The sequence below is a fragment of the Sprattus sprattus genome (genome assembly GCF_963457725.1).
Source record: "Sprattus sprattus genome assembly, chromosome: 16".
Classification (NCBI taxonomy): Eukaryota; Metazoa; Chordata; class Actinopteri; order Clupeiformes; family Clupeidae; genus Sprattus; species Sprattus sprattus.
This window is the reverse complement of record NC_137914.1, coordinates 18,733,641-18,754,060: the sequence shown is the minus strand read 5'-3', so window position 1 is coordinate 18,754,060 and position 20,420 is coordinate 18,733,641. Positions and strand designations below refer to the sequence as shown.

Sequence of the window (20,420 nt, the reverse complement as noted above, 5' to 3'; positions counted from 1 at the left end):
AGTGACAATGGCTCTTCTAAAGTTGAAAACATTATTAGGGAAACAGCAAGCTACTTAACTTGGTACAGCATCCCTTTAAGTGAGCATGGGCAGAGAGCAGATGGATTTTGAGGAGAGAAGTCTGAGATGGAGGTCTGCTTTTGTGTACTGAATTCTATAGTCTTTCTCAGGTTTAGGTCTTGGTGTGCAGCTCTGGTGTTACCTCAATAAGGCAGGGGCATTTAATATTTACTGATTGGCCTACCATTTGTAAGGCAGGCAACAATACCAGGCTTTGCCTAAAAATCTCCCTGGAGCCCAAGCGAAGCTCTCCAATGCAGCTTGAAGAATAGGATCTAGGCTACTAAATCATTAGCAATTTGCACAACTGAAACTGCACTGTGTGACAAGAGTGGACAACAAGGAACAACTTGGTAACATTTTGGGGATGGATTTACTTCGGAAGTCTGCCTAGATCAAATCAATAGTTTTTTTCCTTCACAGGGCATTTTGATTGAATTTGAAATTCTAAACTCAACTAACTACCTAATCGTTCCCAATCAAATTAAACCAAATGACCCTAAGGTCCTTTAATAAATGGCAGCGTCCACCAGATAATACAGCATAATAGCAACTGACAGTTACAAAAGCTTGAGATATTTGCAGTTTTCAAACCTTTAGTTGAAAGGCAACACCTGCAGTCAAAACAGGGAATGACCACTGGACCTTACGTGCCTTCATCCCCAGCAGCTACATACAGTATATAGTCATCATCAGAGTCCATGAGATAACACTGACACCAACAGTCATTGACTATGTCACTTAGTAACAATCACACATTTCTACTACATCAAGTGAAATGCTAAACCAGTCTATTAAGACTCCATTTTATGAAGTTACAGTCGCTCCCAGAAGCCCAGCTGCAGTGATGGTAAAATAAGCTCAAACAGAGGAGGCTGGTGCCCCCTCCTTCTTGCCCCACTGTTTCCACGGAAACTAGAGCTAAAAATAGAAGTCCAAAGCAGGGGGGCATTCAACATCACAGTCCCCTTGATGGCGAATGATACTATTTATAACCTTTTATGGTTCAGCCGGTACATGTAACATGAAACATGGATGTGTTTCCTCACCATCCAATTAATGTCACTACAATGGACAGAACGAATGCCTGTGTTCTGAGAGGAATCCAATTATATTCTCACACCATATTCTTTTTGGATATCTCCACTTCTGCCCTCAGCCACTGAAGTGCTATCTCCTACATCCATATGCTCATTTGTTAACCTGTTCCTCATTGCCTAATAGTGCCCCCTGATACCGTCAGCAGTTAAATACATGACATTAAAAGACAGAGATGAAAATGTTGTCAGCTTACAGTTCTTGCTGTGCAGTCACTCTGCCACTAAAAGCTTCCTGGTGATGTGGGTTTTGATGGAGTAAGCATCATGCCTGGAGTGATATTCTGTTCCCTCTGGTGAGGGGCTGGTTTATGGGAAGTGTCCTAAAGGCCCCCATAGCAGAAGGGAGCTTTGTTCAAGGCGAGCACAAATATAGCCATATGTAGCTGTGCAATCTTGGGCTATTAGTAATCAGGAGATAATTAATAGTATTACTGCGCTGGCTTGATCATGCTTAAATATGAGTGAGTGACAGCTTCCTTAATAATAACCGGCATTTAGACAGCAGACGTCCACTGATGCTTTTTTGTGACATTTATTGCCATGGGGTTGTCTAAATTTTAGTAAAATGATGACCACCTTGACATGTGCAAGGGTCTAAGAGAATTTGGTGTCTAGCATTTTTTCACATGCACAGATAGTGTGAGCGAATTGTCAGCCAGAAAGGCTCACAAGTCTCAAGTCTTTGACCTCGAGTCCAAGTCATGTCGCAACTCTTTGGTCACAAGTCCAGGTCAAGTCTCAAGTCTTTTGGTTGTAATAAGCGTTCTATCATCTGTTGCATGCCATCCGGTCTGCTTAGAAAACAGCATACATCTAAGGAATTTAAAGCATGTACAGTATTATTATCTCCCCTCTATCTATAACCATACAATATCAGCATAGATTAGTCGTTTTGGTACATGATCATTTTAAACAGGCTATTGAAACAGGCAATGAAAGCTTTCCCTTAAAGTTAATAACTATATTTGGCCTGAACATACGGCTACAGTATACACCTAGTATTGAGGTCCTACTTACAGTTTTCCTCATTTGCTTTGGTACATTTCTTAGATAAAATATAAATTCTCAAAAGTGTTCATCCTCTACATCGTCTATTCACTTGTGCACACAATAACAGAAATTTCTCAAGAACATTTTGGAAATGCTTTTGAACATTCATGCCAAAGGCTATGTACAATCGTCTGCTGTAGTCTTACCCCTAAAAACATATAGGCCTAGGTATCAATTAATTGTGGAAGTCATGACATGCAAATTGGTTAAAATAGTTATCTTGCGTTCGTGAAGTTATTATAGCCAAAGGTTATGACAAATGGGACATCAGCTGCAGGTGAAGCCTACTCGACATGGTGTGGCTGCACTTCACAGTCATTTCTGGCCGCACGCACCAGATACATAAGGTTACGTGTGATATGATGGAGGGAGGGGATGACATTAAGCTCGTCAGACCTTGTTAATGCGCCAAAAACATATATTATTTAAAAAAAATAAAGATTGTTCACGAGTCCCTCAACCCTTTGAGGACGAGTTTTAAGTCAAGTGTCAAGGCACTGTGTGTGTGTGTGTGTGTGCGACATAAGTGTTGCACGAGTTGCTACACAGCAAGTCAACCTCAAAACAGGGATTGGCTTCAATAAAACTTGGATCTACTATCAGGGTGGCCACAATTTTGTACACAATGATTTGGCCGCAAGGTGAAAATACACCAGCATGAACAACTCCAGCGAAAGAAATGCAAAAAAAATAAAAAGACACAAAAAGCAATAAAGGTACACTTTAGTCTCTGCGTGTGCAAGAGAAAATATTTACGGTCACTGTATGCTGTCACCATTACAGACTTTGCAATGCACACATACAGTTCTGTTTTTCTCCCCACCGATTCCGCGAAAGTAGACTAGGCTGACGTTATTTTTGGTTTCACTAACTACATTTTGTTTCAGGTTGACTAAATGTCTAGGCCTACTATTTTATAGTTTATACCTGAATGTATTTTCAGAATGTCCTTTAAATACTTAATAACTTAAACTTCAGCGCAATTAAATCACCAAAATCTAAGAACACGATAGCCTGGATACCATGAGTATGACATCGTCAGGCTAAGAACACGATTGAAATGTGTATGACAATTATCAGTCCACTTGACAGTGTCTTTCTGTCTGTGTATGCCTGCTGGGGCGGGGTTAAGGTACCACGCTGTGGCACGAGAGCCATGGTCCTAACATTGGTTAGGCCAAGTTTGTTTTGTTTTTAACTTGAATATGTTAAATTAGTTCATATGAATTCATATTAACTTAGTTAATGCATTTTCATCTATTCATTATTCGTGCAATTTGTAGTAAGCCCATGCTAACCTTTGCTTTTTTGACACCCCCTCACTGCATCAGTTGCCAATAGCATACGTTGCCTTGCTCCTAGTGTGTATACAAAATATGAGCCTCTGGGGAAAATATTAAGCTATAGAGTCTTACAAAACTCTGTGGCATAGTTAGCACTGGCGAATGCGCATCTGATTATGCGTGTGCTCTTGTCTGTGAAAATGAAGGTTATTGCGATGTGTGGGATAGTTATAGTTTAAGACTGTTCCTCTGATAATATAATAATATTTAAAGTGATCCGACCATTGAGGTCTGCTAAATGTTGACATAATGTGTCGTGTCCGAAACTCCGAAACCGGCGGATGATGTCCTATCAGCAACACACCATGAAACACAGACGTTTTATTAACATCCTCTGTAAGAACCATGTGACAAGAGGGCACCCCGCTCTGACCATGCTAGTGCTAATTTAGCAAGCATTAGCCACTGTCACCGGGCCCACGCTCTCTCCTGCATCACTTTTATTCTGTGCCCATACGGCTATGGAATTTTCGGGGATTTGTTGCAGAAGGACCGGGTGGTCATTTTTCGAGTTTAGAACCAGGAGTGGATGTTGCAAAAGTTGATTTTGCGCGTAAAAGCAAGTTTTCTAAATTCATACAAAAACTGCGCTCAGTGATGGAGGACGATTTGGTTTGTGACTATGATTCGACCTGGGACACTGAGAGCGATGGAGATGACTTTGGAGAATATACAGCGCGGCGGTCAAGCCAAGACAAAACTAAAAAACCCAAGACGGGCTTTGTATGTCTTTCGATATTTTATGTTCATGTTGATACTGTCTTTGGGATTGTAATTTGCGGATATTGTTGCAGCTTGGTGCGGTCAGCGATGTATGCTTAACATTAGCTCGAGGAGATGTAGGTTACGTTTCATAAACCAATATTACTGCAAATGTGGACTACCTTGTCAGCTGAATTATTGTTTGTCAACTGGGGGGCTTGGTTATGTAGCTCCCTAGCTTACTAGCAAGCTAGTCAGCTGGCAGAATGCTAGCTTTATATCTTAACATTTTGATATTGTCCAGCTAGTAGACATTTGCATAGAATTTTCTTGTGGCAAAACTGTTGTGGCATATTTAATTCATCAAATAATTGCTTGTTATCACGCCCACGTTAATTTGCCCTGGCTCCATCTTTTTAATGCTAGCCGATTAGCAATTAGCCACCATTTGCCACTGGAGTTGGTGGAACTCGTCACCGGAAGTGGTCAATCAGCCGAAAGCAAACCTGTACGAAAAGACTGAGCAGAGCATCTGAGTTCCCCGCTTTGACAGCGTTTCACGCCTAATTTGATTTTATGAAGAATTGCTCTGGCTCGTTTGGTCATGAATGGTGCATTCGTATATCTTTACAAGCTTTGGTTGTAAATCCAGGTGCAGGCCTTTCAGTTGCCAGCTTAGAGACTGCGCTTGGTTTCATACACCACATCCTACCACAAAAGAGAAATTGCATGCCATTGTGACCATAACAAATATTAAATAATTTCCAGTTGAACGCTTTCAACCTAATAGTTGTTTATCCCATAGTACCGTCGTCGGTCATTGTGTTAGTTGCTGCGTGCGTGAAATCTTGTGTTTGGGTTCGTCAAAAATGCCTTAATGCAGATGAGTAAAATGGGAAGTTAATGGATGGAAGTGTAGCTTCACCCCCATCTCTGAGCCCAACTCCACGCACTGCATGACATGAAAGAGAGCAACGGGCTTAGGAGTTGAGGGCACAGTGAATGATGAGTCTTGATCAGTAAATGAAAATTACTCACACTCACGGGCATGCGCTAGGGGAGGGGCCGACGTGAATATGTACCAAATGATCCGAGACAAGTCCGCATCCTGTTCAGGATCTCACGTAGATTGCGTGTTGAGCATATAATAATGGTGATTTTTAGTAATAATAACAACACCATTTGTATGTTTCATCGCTGTACAGTCATTTCATTTAGTTTACAGCTCAAACACACTTCAGGATGCACTGTCTACCACAGGAACCTTTAGGCAGTTTTCCACTGCAGGAACTGCCCTTGTAGGACCTCTTCAGGGTCAGTGTGAAATAAGTACTTTTTCTGGGGTAGGTACTTCTGTGCATCCCTGCACTGGTTGGCGCTTGTTGAGCAGAAAACAACCACAAGCGCCATTTTTAAGACCATCAAGGTTTACCAGAGGTTACATCTAAAAACATTACAGCTTACATAGTAAGTTTGTTGAGCTACACACACACACACACTGGGTTAGAGGAAGGGCTTTCCGGTTTTTTCCCTGACCAGAGGGAGCCAGGCCTTCAAGAGAAATGTAGCACTCAGATAGAAGAATGATCGGTATGTGCAAATAGTGAGGAGTAAGTTTGCTTCCTTTAAAATCAAACCACTGTTGCCTGGCCCAATATCAGATTTACTACAGAATTATACCTAGGCGAAAAGTAAAAGGTACCATCTGAACATATGGAGAGTATATTATGAAATGCAAAAGTTGAGATCTAGTTTCATTGATGTATTATTTCTTCTGTTACAGTGGTCTAATTCCTCCTATAGAAACCTAAGGGCAGCCAAAGATATGCAGAACTACCGCCATGGGTATCCAGTGAGTTACATCTCTTGAAATTACTGTGTAAATGTAGATGTTTCTGTCCATCTATCCACAATACAAAAAATTGCCCCACTCATGCAGAACAACTTCTCTGTCCCTCCCTAGACTCCTAATGACGAGGAATGCCCAGAAGAGAGGATGACTAATTTGAAATTCTATCTAAATGAAATCTCTTCTTCTCCCGACGGTGAGTGCTTTGTTTTTGGTATGTATTGCATTCTTATGAAGCAGAATGTAAGCAATGAGATGAACTAATGACACTTTAATGTGTCTTTTCAGATGTATCAATAGAAATGTTTCATAAAGAATGGAGGACGGACTACAAGAGACTGGAAAGGGTGCATTCCTATATTCAGTGGTAAGGTTTCCCTCTGTTTCCTAATACCCTCTGTTGCCTAATTCAAACATGAATTTAGAGGTGCTCATATTGCGGGCCTAATAACAGTGGAGATGGAGGTATAGCTGGATACTGACTTGGCTGGTGAGTGCAAATATTTACTGAAGACAGGAAGTAAAATATTAGTCCACTGTCAAGACCAGCATTGTGTTTTGGCTGTTGTCATTTGTGAGAGCGGACTGTCTTGGTGGGTGTGGATTGTCAATTAACACTCAAAGGTGTGTCGACGGTTTCAAAAACAAAGGAGCGAAAGAAGCTGACGGTGCTCTACACATTCTCACACCATAATCCTTCTTCTCTCACTGCTCAAATAGACAGTGAGGCAGTTTGTTGTGTCTTGCTGGATCAGTTCAACCTTTGACCTGTTGTGTTAGTGTTAGCCTGAGTCTCCTCCTTAGATGAAAACTTTTAACACATGTGCTACACTTGACCTGAAAACACTGTTGCAGAAATAAAGGGGTTGTAATACTAGGTGTTTTGTATTATTACAAGGAGTAGTCTTGTGGTAGCACTGATTTTTTTAATCATCTTTCCTTTTTTGACTCAGGCTGTTTCCGCTGCGTGAACCAGGAGTTAATTATATGGCATCAGAACTCACTAAGAAGGAAATTCAGGTGGGTGAAGAAGAAACTACCACGACACAGAAAGAAAGAAAACCCTACTCTAAATACATTTCCGCCTTCAATATGACGCACCAACACATAATGAAGCTTGCTTTTTCTGTACATTATATATTTATTATTTTCATGTTGCATGTATTCTTTATACGTTATATATTTATTCTACTGATTATATTGCACATTTTTGAAAGGAAGTGTGTTAGTATATGATTTGTGTGGACTTCAGTTACAACTTCTCTCCCCCACCCACATCCCTGGTGGCTATCTCTCCAGGCATTCAGGGAGAATGAGGAAGCCAAGGCCCGACTGGTGGAGTCATATGAGCTTATGCTGGGCTTCTACGGTATTCAGCTGATTAATAAGAACACAGGGGAGGTCAAACGCGCCGACAACTGGAGAGAGAGATTTGCCAACCTTGAGCGGTTAGTCCTCATCCACTATGACACTGTCACAATGAAGAGCAAAATGAAAAGTCTATACATTCTATACTATGTTTGTTGCATCAAGGCCAGCTGATGGGTGTGGATGAGTTGTCTGTCACCCGAGACCTGCATCCAGCACTTTTAAGTTTGAGTTTGCGGGTAGTTCTTACTCAGCTATGCCCTACGTTGCCTGAAAGACATTGAATAAGAATTAGTTGTAGAGGATGAGACTTTCAAATGTATGCTTGGGAGATTCACCCATATATCTTTGTACACATCATTGCAGACATGTTGGCTTGCCGTTTGCAAGACCAACGGTGAACCTGTAGGTGTAATACCACAAGACCGACAATATACCTGTAGGTGTAATACCACAAGTGTACCTGTAGGTGTAATACCACAAGACCGACGGTCTACCTGTAGGTGGAATACCACAAGTGTACCTGTAGGTGTAATACCACAAGTATTTGGCTGAAGCTGGCTTTGAGTGCAGAGAGTAGGAACATTATCCCTTGTTGAGGGTTTGCGATCCTCTGTTGCCGTGGAGTAATCACACTCACATTTTCCTGCTGATGTGCATCTCTAGTTTTACACGTATTTACTGACTAAGCGAGAGCTTAAACTGAAACAATGTCTTTTGGCATCAATATTTAAAGCAGTCATCTCTCTTATTCTCTAGGAATATGCACAACAATTTGCGCATTACCCGCATCCTGAAGAGCCTCGGAGAACTAGGATTTGAGCACTATCAAGCTCCTCTTGTCCGCTTCTTTCTGGAGGAGACTTTGGTGAGGAAGAACCTGAGCAGTGTGAAGCGGAGCGTCCTTGACTACTTTGTGTTTGCTGTTCGGGAAAAGCGTGAGCGCAGGAAGCTCATTCGCTATGCCTACCAGCATTACGAGCCAAAGGACAAGTTTGTCTGGTGTCCCAGAAAGATCCAGAAGCGCTTCAAGAAGAAGTCAGAGAAGAGACAGGAGTCTGCAGCGGGAAATGTGGAGAGTGCTGTGGCGGACGAGGGACGTTCGCAAGGGAAGGTGAAGGACGGGGAGTCAGGGAGTGGCCAGAAGGAAGGAAAACAGATGGATGATGTGTCAGACGCACAGAGTCAAATGGAAGAGGACACCTCAATGAGTGTGGACAAAGAGAAACCTTCGGAAGGTTCCCCGGGTGAGTCTGTTCTTGACGAGTCGTTGTTGGGGAACCCTCTACCCAATGGCAACAAGAACAACTGTGAAAATGGAGAGATGGACCACTCCAGCTCTTCTGAAGCCAGTCCTGCAAAGGACGAGGAAAGCAAAGATGATGAGCTCAAAGACAGTGGTCAGCTGACAGACGTGCCCAAAGAGCCTGGCAAGAGCAAACTTGATACTCCGGAGCTGGCCTCTTTGGAGTCTGAGCTAGAGAAGCCACTGAAGAAGAAAAGGGAGAGTGAAACAGCACAGTCTGGCAACGGGCATGCGGCAGAACCACCAAGCAGTCCCTGCCATAGCCCCTCTGAGCCCACAGACTGTCAACCCAACCAGAGCACACAGTCTTTGGGGGAAACCTCACCTGCCAAACGAGTAGGGAGGGCCGTGGATGAAAGAGCAGAAAAACTTCCCAGGACAGACTTTAGCAGTACTGGAGATGCCTCAGACAGTGGGGAAACAACCCCAAAAACAGGCATTGCATCTGCAGTGCACACAGCTGACAAGGAGCCACAAGCCAACCATCAAACAAATGGGACTGATGTACGGAATAGCGAGGAGCCAATGGATGTTGAGATCAGCCCGACTGCAAACCTGCAGAGCTTATGAGTGCTAGTAGAGGATACTATATGTATCGTATGCTCATGAGTTTGCCTGAAAGGACCACTTCACTGCTGTTCTCATGGAATTAAAGACTTCAAAGTGAAGAACTATTAGTTGTTTTTTTTAGGTCTTATTTATTAATAGAAGACCTTGTAGTTATGCTACATGTTAAAGTATTTTTGTTTCTAAATGTTCCAGAAGCAATGGATGAAGTTAATTATGACTTTGCTTTTTGTTTAAGGTATGAATTTGTGGATAATGCATCAAATGTATAGAACATTATGTTTATGTTTTTCTTGCTGTGTTTGGTGACCTCATTTGTTCAACTTTTGGACTTGATAGAAAAGTTCATCTAAATTATAAGGCAGTCCATACTTCAGAACAATGAAGATGGCTGGGGTATACCACATGTTTTCTGTTCTGGACCAGTGGTAGATTCCTAAGGAGAGTCAGTGACCCCACAATAAGCGCTTCTTTCAAGTCAGTGGTGCTTAATGATGCTTTTTCCTCAAAATGATTCAAGTCTAAAGAAAGGGTAAGGAGGCAGTGTCTGTGCATTCAGCTGGGAAGAAATATGCCATTTGTAGGGATGTGTAGATACTGAGGGTGAAGTTCAGCACAATGTGTTTTAACATTTCCTTGTCTCACCATTGAACCCATTGGTGTTGAGTTCTTTTGGTTTGCACTTAAGTATAATGAAATTGCTGTAAAGAGAACTTAATCTCACTAAACCCATTTTCATAGGTAATTCTCTAAGATAATACAGTAAATTGTATTTTGATGATTTTGTTTGAACAGAGTTGCACAACTTAAACTTGATTTTGGTACTGAGGTTGTTAACATGGAGACAGCCATGCCAAAATTAGAGACTCATTGATTGTATTGAGAGTACACAGTATTGAGTGAACCGAGGGGTGAAGGAAGGATCAATTATAGCCAGAGTAGTTCCTTTGAGTTAGAGTTGTTGATATGCAGTCAGGGCTGTTATCAGCCTGGTATCTAGTTGATCCTTTTAAGAGACCACCCCAAACTGTATAAAACAGAAATATATTATTAAACAACTTGAACATTGTGATTTAAACATTTTGCTTGTAAGATGAGGGGAGGTGGGGTTGGTATTTAATTAAATCATTTTGTATAATTGTTATTCCCGGCATGACTTTTTCTTTCAATATCATGTTAATATGTTGGTAGCCAAAGGTGAAATCCCCACTGACTTTAGCACGTTCTCAGAAACAAACTGATAACTTCTTAACTTCTGTTCTCATTGTTGTATTTCTGTTGTTTTCCTCACCACGTAATGCATAGATTTACTTTAAGATGAATGAAGACACAACGATGCTTACTGTGAACCATGAAGATGGGTGTCAACAGTAAGCAATGAGTTTGGGGGATGGGAGTTCCTGTGCACAGCTCCTGTTCCAAATTTGAAACATGTTTCACAACAAACAATAAAGACTGTGCCAACAAGGATTTGTACGTGTTGTGCGGCTGTTCTCCGTTAATGTTAATGTCCTTCAATATAGGTGATTTTTCATGGTCAGGTTCTGTCATTTCATATGCCATTTGTAAGTGGGGCCTGAGATAAAGTATGGATTCATAATATGCGTTTTCAAATGATATCGCAGCATTAAAAACACAAATTACTAGAGCTGTATCTGAGGTAAACAGACGAGTTTTCAGTAAAGGAACAGCTTAAGACGTACATTTTAGGAGGTTCAAAGTTTCAGCACTCCCAAACGACTCTGGTTTCACCTATCCTATTCGTTAGTCAGCTGTGACCAACTGACATCCCGTGTCCTTGAGCGCGTCCTACTTTTTACTGGTCTGTAGTACTACAGCCTCCGCCTGACTCCCCTCAGTTCCTCTCCCCATCCTCACCCACCCCCCTTTCTCCCATCGACCAGGTTGTGCCCGACTGAGTTCAGCCCCTTCGGCTGGAGGCTCGGGTTTATCTGGAATCAACGTGAAACTCATTCAGGATCCGCACGCCGTGAGGAGAAGGAGCGGTCCGTCACAAAAAGCCGGGGGGGAGAGACTGCGACGAGGACGGGAACGGGGTTTAATTTTTTCACCGTAAATTGGAGCTGAGGGGAGGACAGGAGCCATGGCTATGTTCTCAGCTCTGGGACTATTTTTACTATGCCAGCTTTTGACATCATCCCTTGCCCAGGTGGGTGATGGCCTCTGTTCAGCGATGCCAGCGTTTAATTGAACATCGTTGATTATTTCTGGAAGGGTCCTTGGAATTGCGCATAGGGGTTAGATGTAGCCCACTTCTGTTGTCTTTAACAAGCGTGCGATGTGATATTGATTAAGTGCTCTATGTCATCTTCAAAGTTTTTGAGACCTACAAGTGGATTATCAATGAGCATATTTGCTGACCAAACTACTTTTGAATAGTTTAATAGTAATGTCAGTCTGAAAGTATGGTTGAGAATGGTGTACGGTTGGTTTATCTTATTGTTGTGTTTACCAAAGGCCCATTGAGTATTCTGGTCTTTAGTTGATTTGTGAAAGTGCAAACGGATTTGAGGAATGTAGTGCGCAGATCTTTGGCCTCCCTACAATGACACCTTTGTTCCCTCAACCTTCCGCCTGGAATGTGCTGGGATACACCGGAGCTATTCTAATAAGGCTTTCCCAAATGCATTTACAGAATAAGAAAGTGTTATGGTTAACAAAACGTTTAAAAGAAACAATTTTTGCAACTGTAGTTGGAGCATGCGTAATTTGCCTTTGGCATCACTGCATGGGTTTCCCTTATAAAATGGTTGAAAGTCTCTTATATTATCTGATAATCTAATAGCTGTCCACTGTTCATTTACACCAGTGCTGTTGCATATGTTTATTTTTGTGCAAAATTGAATGTGCAATGGTTTTTATTATGTGGGGGTCTTGTTACTCTGTCTTTTAAATGACTCATCAATTCTAAAGCATTACATTTTATCCATTGGATTAGCAAAACAGAATATTTTTCTACACATTTCAGAATGTTTTTTATGAAATTAACAAGTATCTGGTACCCAAGATGTCATTATAAGTTAATAATTGTAATTATTGTGAAGTTATTTCTTTACATTTGTGATTCGATGAGGATTTGTGGAAATCATTTGTATGTGTTCATATGTTGTTTTTCAGAGACCTGGACCTCGTGGACCAGTAGGACCTCCAGGCCCCCTAGGACCCGCAGGGACAGATGGCACAGACGTGAGTGGCCAGGAGGAATCTTTTATGGAGTTGGAGACAGAGTGTTAAAACAGTCTGTTGTCTGTGATGCCCCCAGTGGAAACATCTAAGGATTATCTCAGCACTAGATATACATTTACTTTATAAAGTAAAAAAAGAGGCAAAAAATGGTCTTACGCAGTTGGTTGCCAGGTTTTTTAATGAAGTTGTTTATTTTGTTTAGTTTATTACATAAAAATGCTGCACGCCAACATCAGATAAAGATGAATACTAATCTGAAAATTCCAGTTACTATACAGAAAGACATAGGCAGTTGGACATAATTATTTCTCTGGTATCGAAGATCTGGTCAAATGGACTGCAGTAGGTCCAAATTTATCTAGTTCAGCGCTCCTCCTTCGCATAAATCATAATGCTCCACCCCCACCTGAGGTCCCATGGCAACCTCATCAAAGACCAAAAACTGTTGTTTGGTGCTTGAGGTGAGTTGGCATAGTTGTAGCATATTACTGCTTTTGGATAGAAAAAGTCAAAGCACCCAAAGAAGTGTGGGAATTACAGTTAATTTGGTTATCTTAACTAGTGTTAAACTGATTATCACATATCCTTATTTCCATTTGTCAAAGGGGTATCACACCAAGGATTTACTTTTCAAAAATTTCTGAATGTTTTTTTCACTTCTATCAATAAGACTATTATGTCCAAAATAGGAGAGATTCTAGGGAATTCATAAAGAAAACAGTTGATGTTGCTCCAGCAAATTAAAACCATTTCACCCAAATGTAAGTGCCTGGACTGACAGAGGACTCATTCATGCGGGCCTGAAAGCCAAATGGGGGCCTTCTTAAATTTCCACCCCTCCCTTCCACTACTCTCTCCCGTCCCTCACCTCCAATCCCAACCCCTCACCCAGCAGGTTGGCTTTGGCACTGTTTGCTTTCCCCTACAGCCCGCCTGCTTTTGAACCCCAACCCCCCATCTTGTATATCCAAGCTCTTCTCAGTGCTGTGAATTATTAGCAACGTACCACAGAGATTAGTAAAGCATGTTAGTAAATGTACAATTGCTTGGAATTGTGTTTATCGTTCCCCATCTCTTGCTGGGTTGATTTGCTTTTGATTGGCGCATGAGGTGATCTTAAGGACATCACATCAGGTAGCTGTTGTCTGAAGCCGCCGTAACCGTCTTTGGAGGGAGGCATGCAAAGTAGGCACTCAGTGCATCTGTAGAAGCTCTTGACACAAAACAGAAAAATAGCAAACTACAAGACATCAAAGGATGAAAGGGAACATCATCTGTACTTTGAGATACTCAAATAGCATTATGTTAAAGTCACCTGTCTTTTTTTCTGTGTTCTGATGACAGGGAAAACCTGGTCCAGCTGGACTTCCTGGAAAGCCTGTGAGTATCCTCAGCTTATTTTAGTCCGTTTTCAAAGGTGGTGATCTAATATATTTTAGTGGAAGAGGGTGTATAGCACCCAGGCAATGCAATATTTATATACACACAACGCGAGTGTCAAAGGTTATTGCATATCCATTATAATGTTCATTATCCATCCATTATAGTATAACTCACTGAACATTTTCAATGTGGTCTTTTAGGGGTCTAAAGGTCAACCTGGAAAGGCAGGGACAGCCGGAAGCCCAGGACTGCCTGGTCTGCCTGGAGTTGACGTAAGTGATCATGAAAAACAGGTTATCATGTGACATAGTCTACATGACAGGAAGTGGTATCAGACATTGAAAATGAAAGAGAAAGGAATGTGCACAGACACACACACACACATGCTCAACTTATACTGTACATGTGCCTGTACATACTCAGTCTTTCCTCTTTATACAGGCTTACAGTTCAATCACAAGGCCAGTCACAACTGTACACAACTGTATTATGTTCAATATAGCCTGAAAACATCATCAGTGTTAAGACAAATAAAAGTTATGTTACCATTATTATCCATAATATATTGTGAGCGTACTAACTAATATTCTGTTGAATGTTTGCAGGGTTTGACCGGTTCTGATGGCCTTGCTGGGGCGGATGGACCTCCTGGACAATTAGTAAGTTTCACTCAGTGTCGTCATGCTCCTTTAGATCAGCGATCCCATGATGTGCTGCTGTGGTTTATGATCCCTTGGAATACAAGCTGCCTGCTATCTGCAAGCTCTGTTTAAGAGACACCCACACATGCACGTGTGCACACACACACACACACATATTGGCACTGATATCATAGACAAACGTATGAGTAATTACATATATATATATGCGCACACATTCATAACATTTGCATTGACGTAGCCTACTCTTTCTAATGTAACACCTGTACATAACTAATGTACACAAACTGTGATAGCGTGCCGTTTTATAGGGCTGTGACTGGCCTCCTTCTGCCGATGAGGACATTTTAAGAAGGGCAAATGTGCCTCTCTGCATAAACACTCCGTCATGCCCCCTAAGTGGTGTGGTCTGTGTGGAGGATTTTCTGGAAGCCCTCTGAAAGTCTACTCGAGTCGAACTCTGACGGCAAGGCCTGGTTGTTGGACACTTTGCGTGGCGACTGTGTTTGCCAGTCGGCCTGTCAGGCTGGATTTGTCAAGCCCCTCTGGGCTCATTGTTGGTAATGCTTTTAATGACTTTTTCAGTCGGATTTATCTAGCACTGGAAACCGTGCTCCATAATCTCGTGCGGAATGCAGAAGCTTCCCCGCATGAAGCTAAGCTTGAGCTTTGGAAGGCATCGTTTGTGAAGAGGGTGAAAATATTATCCCATGAGGCTGAGATGAGGCAGGCAGATTTAGAGGATGGTGTGTCTGTCTGCAGGGGAGGATAAGGGGACAGGTAGATTCCTTTACCTCGTCGAGTGAGGTGATTCTAATCCCTTTGCTTGTGTTTTTCACAAGCATTCCAGTTCAGCACCTCATTGGACACTTAAATGTGAAAAGCAGCGATAACTGAGCATAATATTTAACACAGAACACATCCACACATGAGAGACATCCTACAAAATTCTCCTAGAAAGGTCTAGGAGATTAGGATCAAGCTGATTTGGGAATGAGTGTTTACTTGCTCTCTTAATTGCCTAGATTAAAGTCCCCCCAAAACAATTAAACTGAATCAGGTTGGTACCTCTTGGCTGGCAACCATGTCCTTATAGGGTGAGCATTAAGGGACAGAGCTACCCCGTGACACAGATTTGAGAGTAAAAAAATGGTTTTGTAGTTGCGGGTGGGAACATTTTCCAGCACTTTAAGCAATCCAAATTAGGAACATTCATCAAGGTTCACGATGGGTTGCACTGCTCAGGGAGCGGGTTGTGTTTGTGTGTGTGTGTGTGTGTGTGTGTGTGTGTGTGTGTGTGTGTGTGTGTGTGTGTGTGTGTGTGTGTGTGTGTGTGTGTGTGTGTGTGTGTGTGTGTGTGTGTGTGTGTGTGTGTGTGTGTGTGTGTGTGTGTGTGTGTGTGTGTGTGTGTGTGTGTGTGTGTGTGTGTGTGTGTGTGTGTGTGTGTGTGTGTGTGTGTGTGTGTGTTTTTGTGTGTGTTTGTGTGTGTGTGTGTGTGTGTTTAGGTGTGAGGGTTGTTTGTGTTTGTGTGTATGTCTACAGCTTGCTCATTCCTCAGTTAACACTCCAAGTACAGGGGCAGAGGTTGCCGTGACACCCCTGTGTTATGTGGCTGAGAGGGCCCTTCTTCCTCTCACCACACAGCCACTCCAAACACAGCTGACATCAGGGAGGGCTGGGTGAGGAGGCTAAGGCCAGAGATGCTCCTCAAACACACTTCCTACTGCCACTACATTCTATTAGTGCTCATTCAAACCAGGCACCAAAACAAATAAAGCATAAAATATATATCTCAGTGTTTAACAATGCTGTCAAAACACTACTTTTATTCAAAAAAGACTGCTTTCTTTTTATAACAAATTATCTAAAAGACATTCATGGGTTTTAAAAGGAAGTGCTCTAGTTATAATTATGTATCTTATTGTATGATGTAGTGAATAATTATTTTCTGTGGTTTTTTTTTTCATTTTAAAGTACTGATAGTGAAAGCAATTGATATTTTTTTTTTTCAAATACAATGAAACATCTGTGTGTAGTCTATAATAAGTCATAGAATTACTCCACTGTAGATAGTTAGTCCAAAGGCAAAATGCACAACAACACTCCACTGTTAAACAGCAAAAATGCTCAGACAAATAAAACATTTTTTCGATCAGTGCCTTGTCTCAGTCAGCAAACTATATCTTTGTAATTTATCTTTAGGGTAATCAGTATTGAGTGTGAAAACATTTGCACATTTGGCCTTATGTACATGACCCAGTCCAACAGCTGCGTTCTATTTAGAACTGTCCAGTGTGTCTTGACCCTGTAGGCCTCTTGTCATGGGGCATGTCAGGTCACTACAACATTACAAATCAAAATGTGTCATTTTCATCAAAAGCACAGCTAGTCAATAGACAATCACAAAATGAGTGGTGGTCTTTGGAATTGTAAATCAGTCAAAATTGAAGTTGGTGTAAAAGTGTTTTCCTTTGACCTCGTTTCACTCTTGTGTGCTGCACAGAGACAGGGCAGGCCAGACTCTTTTTCTAAAAGAACGTGTTTGTTTTTTTTTCTCTAGGGGGAAGCCGGACCTCCAGGACCAGCCGGACCACCTGTAAGAAACCACTCATTTAGAATTTACCTTCAATCGTATGCCTTTACCCACTTAGAGCACTGGCCAAGACATCACTGATGTAGCGTACACGTTTAGGGAATCTCTATCAAAACCATGACACCCTCCCCTGTGTCTGTCATATTCATCCAGTGTCCAGTTTGGCTCACAGCTTTGTAACCTGGTGGCCAGTGCACGTAGTAGATGCCACATTCTTTGCCCTTTCCTCATAGAAGGATATAATGGATATATTGGGTGACAATTCATGCAGAGGAATTAGGCTATTTTTGGTAAGTTAGTATGAGAGTACTGTTAACAAAAAAAAAAGGTTGAGTGCTTCCAGAAAGAAGATTATGAGGGTGCAATGTCAAAAACACATTATCGATATGCACTGTTACTGATGCCCTCAGACCACAAACCAAAAATTCCTGTCAAGTTGAAACTGCAGTACACTTTTCCACATTACACTCACTGCCACATTTGACTTCCTGACACATATCCAGAGCTTAATTTGTAAAATTGTTCTTGTTCCAAAGATTTAGTTGTATAACTCGTGCAAGTATACCTTAGTTTCTCCTTAATGTTTTTCTCATGACCCTTTCCATGTCTTCCGTAGGGCAGGGGGAGATCAGGAGCTCCAGTGAGTATGCGCTCTTGAGCGCAGCAGAATGCCATCACTTTGCCCGACAACATTTAGATTATGGTGTAAACAGGCTATAGAAGACTGATGATATGCTGGCTTGTGTGTGTGTGTGTGTGTGTGTGTGTGTGTGTGTGTGTGTGTGTGTGTGTGTGTGTGTGTGTGTGTGTGTGTGTGTGTGTGTGTGTGTGTGTGTGTGTGTGTGTGTGTGTGTGTGTGTGTGTGTGTTTCCATGTCTCATTTGAATTTTTTAGGGGCTACCAGGAGCTAATGGACTGCCAGGCGGAGTAGGACCTCAGGGTTCAACAGTAAGTACCTAAGTTTTGACGTTAACTGCTCTATGATTTTAGTTTTAATATTAATAGTGTCATCAATATAATCAAACTCATCCAAACCCAAATGACTATGATTTTTCTCTCAACAATGACCCTTGTTAAGTATGAATCATTGGTGTAAATAATTTGAATTTGAATGCCAAGATACTGTTGGTTTTACTTGATGTTTCATACCCATCGTAATTAACATAGCACAGCCTCTTTGTGGCGTCGGTGTACTGGATGTATGTAATGCATTATGTGCATCACTACCGACACCTTAAGGGCTCAGATACACATACGTTTTTGTAAAAACGGGACGCGAGCAAATGCATTGATTCCTATGGTACGGCGCGTTTAAAGCGTGCGCCCCTTCTCCACCACGCGTTGCGTCTTTGAAGCGTTTTTTAGGTGCGCTTAAAAGTTGAACTATTCTCAACTTTCCAGCGCAAGGCAGGGAAGCGCACCGCTTCTGTTTTGGCCGCCGCACTTTGCCAAGGCGTTACTGAAGCGTTTCTGCCTGAAAAAAGACGCGTATGTGTATCTGAGCCCTAAGACAAGTGTCTGTTACAGAAGTGAGATTTCAGCTTCGTCTTCTCTAGGCTTGATTGAAGAGCAGTCATCCCTCTTCCATAAATGATGGAAACGTCATAGGTAGAAGAGAGACAGAGCAATCATGGGAGCTTAAATATTCCATGAGTGCGCTGGCACTCTGTCACCATTTTTTATCGTGCAGGGTTGTAAAGTGAGGGAAAATCCCCCCTGGAGAGTCAGGGCTGATTAAATGGGGTCCTGAGTGACCGGTTGGCATGATTTCACTTTAAGCCCTTTCATCAAAAGACATAAAAGAAGAGTTCAAAGGGTAGGTATCAGCTCTGATTTGGTGTGATTTCCCCCCCATGCCAGTGAAGCAGAGGCGTGTGATTAGCATTCATTATTCATACTGGAATTAATTTGTATGGTAACTATGTGTAGATGTTTAATATGTATGATATTAAAAGGCTTTTCATTAATATCTGTTGTTCATTACAGCAGTGGTGCGTTAGTGAAAAAAAATGTCAGTGTCAATGATGACGTTTTAATTTTGATGAAAATTTGGGAAGGTATTACTGATAGACATTAGACATTTATACACAATCAAGGAATGTACACAGTTACTCATAACAGACACACAGATGCGCGCGCACACACACACACACACACACACACACACACACACACACACACACACACACACACACACACACACACACATATACACATGAACACACATACACACACATAAACACACATACACACACATAAACACATGATATTCTATGTCATGATTGCCTCTCTCTTCTCTTTTTAGGGACCAGAGGGTCTTCCAGGACTTCCCGGCCCAGAAGGCCTTGATGGACCCCCGGTAAGTGTCTAGCAGATGCCATGTTTGTGTGTGTGTGTCCTTACTTGAACAGCGCTTTTACGAAGACCTAATATGACATCCCAGTACACACATTATTCTACCTTATTTAAAAAGTCCACTATGGTACTGAGTCCACTATGTTACTGCCATCTTGTGGATAAAGATCATACTTCAATCCAGGTGAAGTAAACAAGGTTTTGTTTGGTGCGATATAAAAGGGGGAGTGGGGTAAATTCCTTAATTGATAAAATCTCATTTTCAGGGTCTTCCAGGGGCACTTCCCGATGGCAGCGGTGATCTTTTGGTGAGTTATTTTGCATGATAACATTTATGTGATTCAATTTCAAACTATGTATCAAGTAAGTCCTTTCAAGTGTCCACGTGGGTATTGAGATATACCATGGACACACATAAATTGATAAAAATGCTATAGATGCTATATGTCCTGGACCTGTTATCCTTACTAAAGTTATTTTCCTCCTTCTTCTCTTCAGTGTCCAGCCATTTGTCCACATGGCCCATCTGGTCCTCCTGGAATGCCAGGGTTCAAGGTGCCTTTCCACTTTTATACGCTCTCATCCTCATTGCTGTCAAGACTCAAACAGTGTCTTCCTATCTGGGATAAATCCACTGTTATCAGCCAGATTAGCAAGACCTTTCAATCTGCTTTCTTCTTCAGGGGCACACCGGACACAAAGGAGACAAGGGAGAGCTTGGAAAAGACGGAGAGAAGGTGAGATTACCGAGGTTTGGAGATGAGGGAAGTCACCTGGGGGATGTGAGGGACATAAGGGACAGCTCGACTTTATGAGAAACCCCTCGGCTCTGGATCTAGGGCAGAGTGTGGAGCCCACTAAGCCCACTGAACCAGACA

At 41.9% G+C, this 20,420-nt stretch overlaps 2 protein-coding genes across 2 annotated transcripts in view; both read left to right on the top strand.

Annotated features, from left to right (window-relative positions):
* The first annotated feature begins 4,065 nt into the window (after nt 1–4,065).
* On the top strand, nt 4,066–10,726 carry ogfr (opioid growth factor receptor). The gene is made up of 7 exons (XM_080854269.1): nt 4,066–4,276; nt 6,039–6,107; nt 6,219–6,300; nt 6,393–6,471; nt 7,058–7,124; nt 7,404–7,552; nt 8,232–10,726. The coding sequence occupies exons 1-7, from the start codon at nt 4,151–4,153 to the stop codon at nt 9,346–9,348; spliced, it is 1,689 nt and encodes a 562-aa protein (XP_080710395.1). The 5' UTR covers nt 4,066–4,150; the 3' UTR covers nt 9,349–10,726.
* A 723-nt stretch (nt 10,727–11,449) lies between these two features.
* The window catches only part of col9a3 (collagen, type IX, alpha 3), a gene marked incomplete at both ends in the record, with an annotated part of 19,018 nt that continues 10,047 nt past the window's right edge, over nt 11,450–20,420 (top strand). The window contains 12 exon segments of the mRNA XM_080854271.1: nt 11,450–11,515; nt 12,484–12,552; nt 13,897–13,932; nt 14,136–14,207; nt 14,541–14,594; nt 17,155–17,190; nt 17,804–17,827; nt 18,082–18,135; nt 19,493–19,546; nt 19,809–19,850; nt 20,041–20,097; nt 20,226–20,324. Of these exon segments, the coding sequence (XP_080710397.1) occupies nt 11,450–11,515; nt 12,484–12,552; nt 13,897–13,932; nt 14,136–14,207; nt 14,541–14,594; nt 17,155–17,190; nt 17,804–17,827; nt 18,082–18,135; nt 19,493–19,546; nt 19,809–19,850; nt 20,041–20,097; nt 20,226–20,324 (663 nt within the window).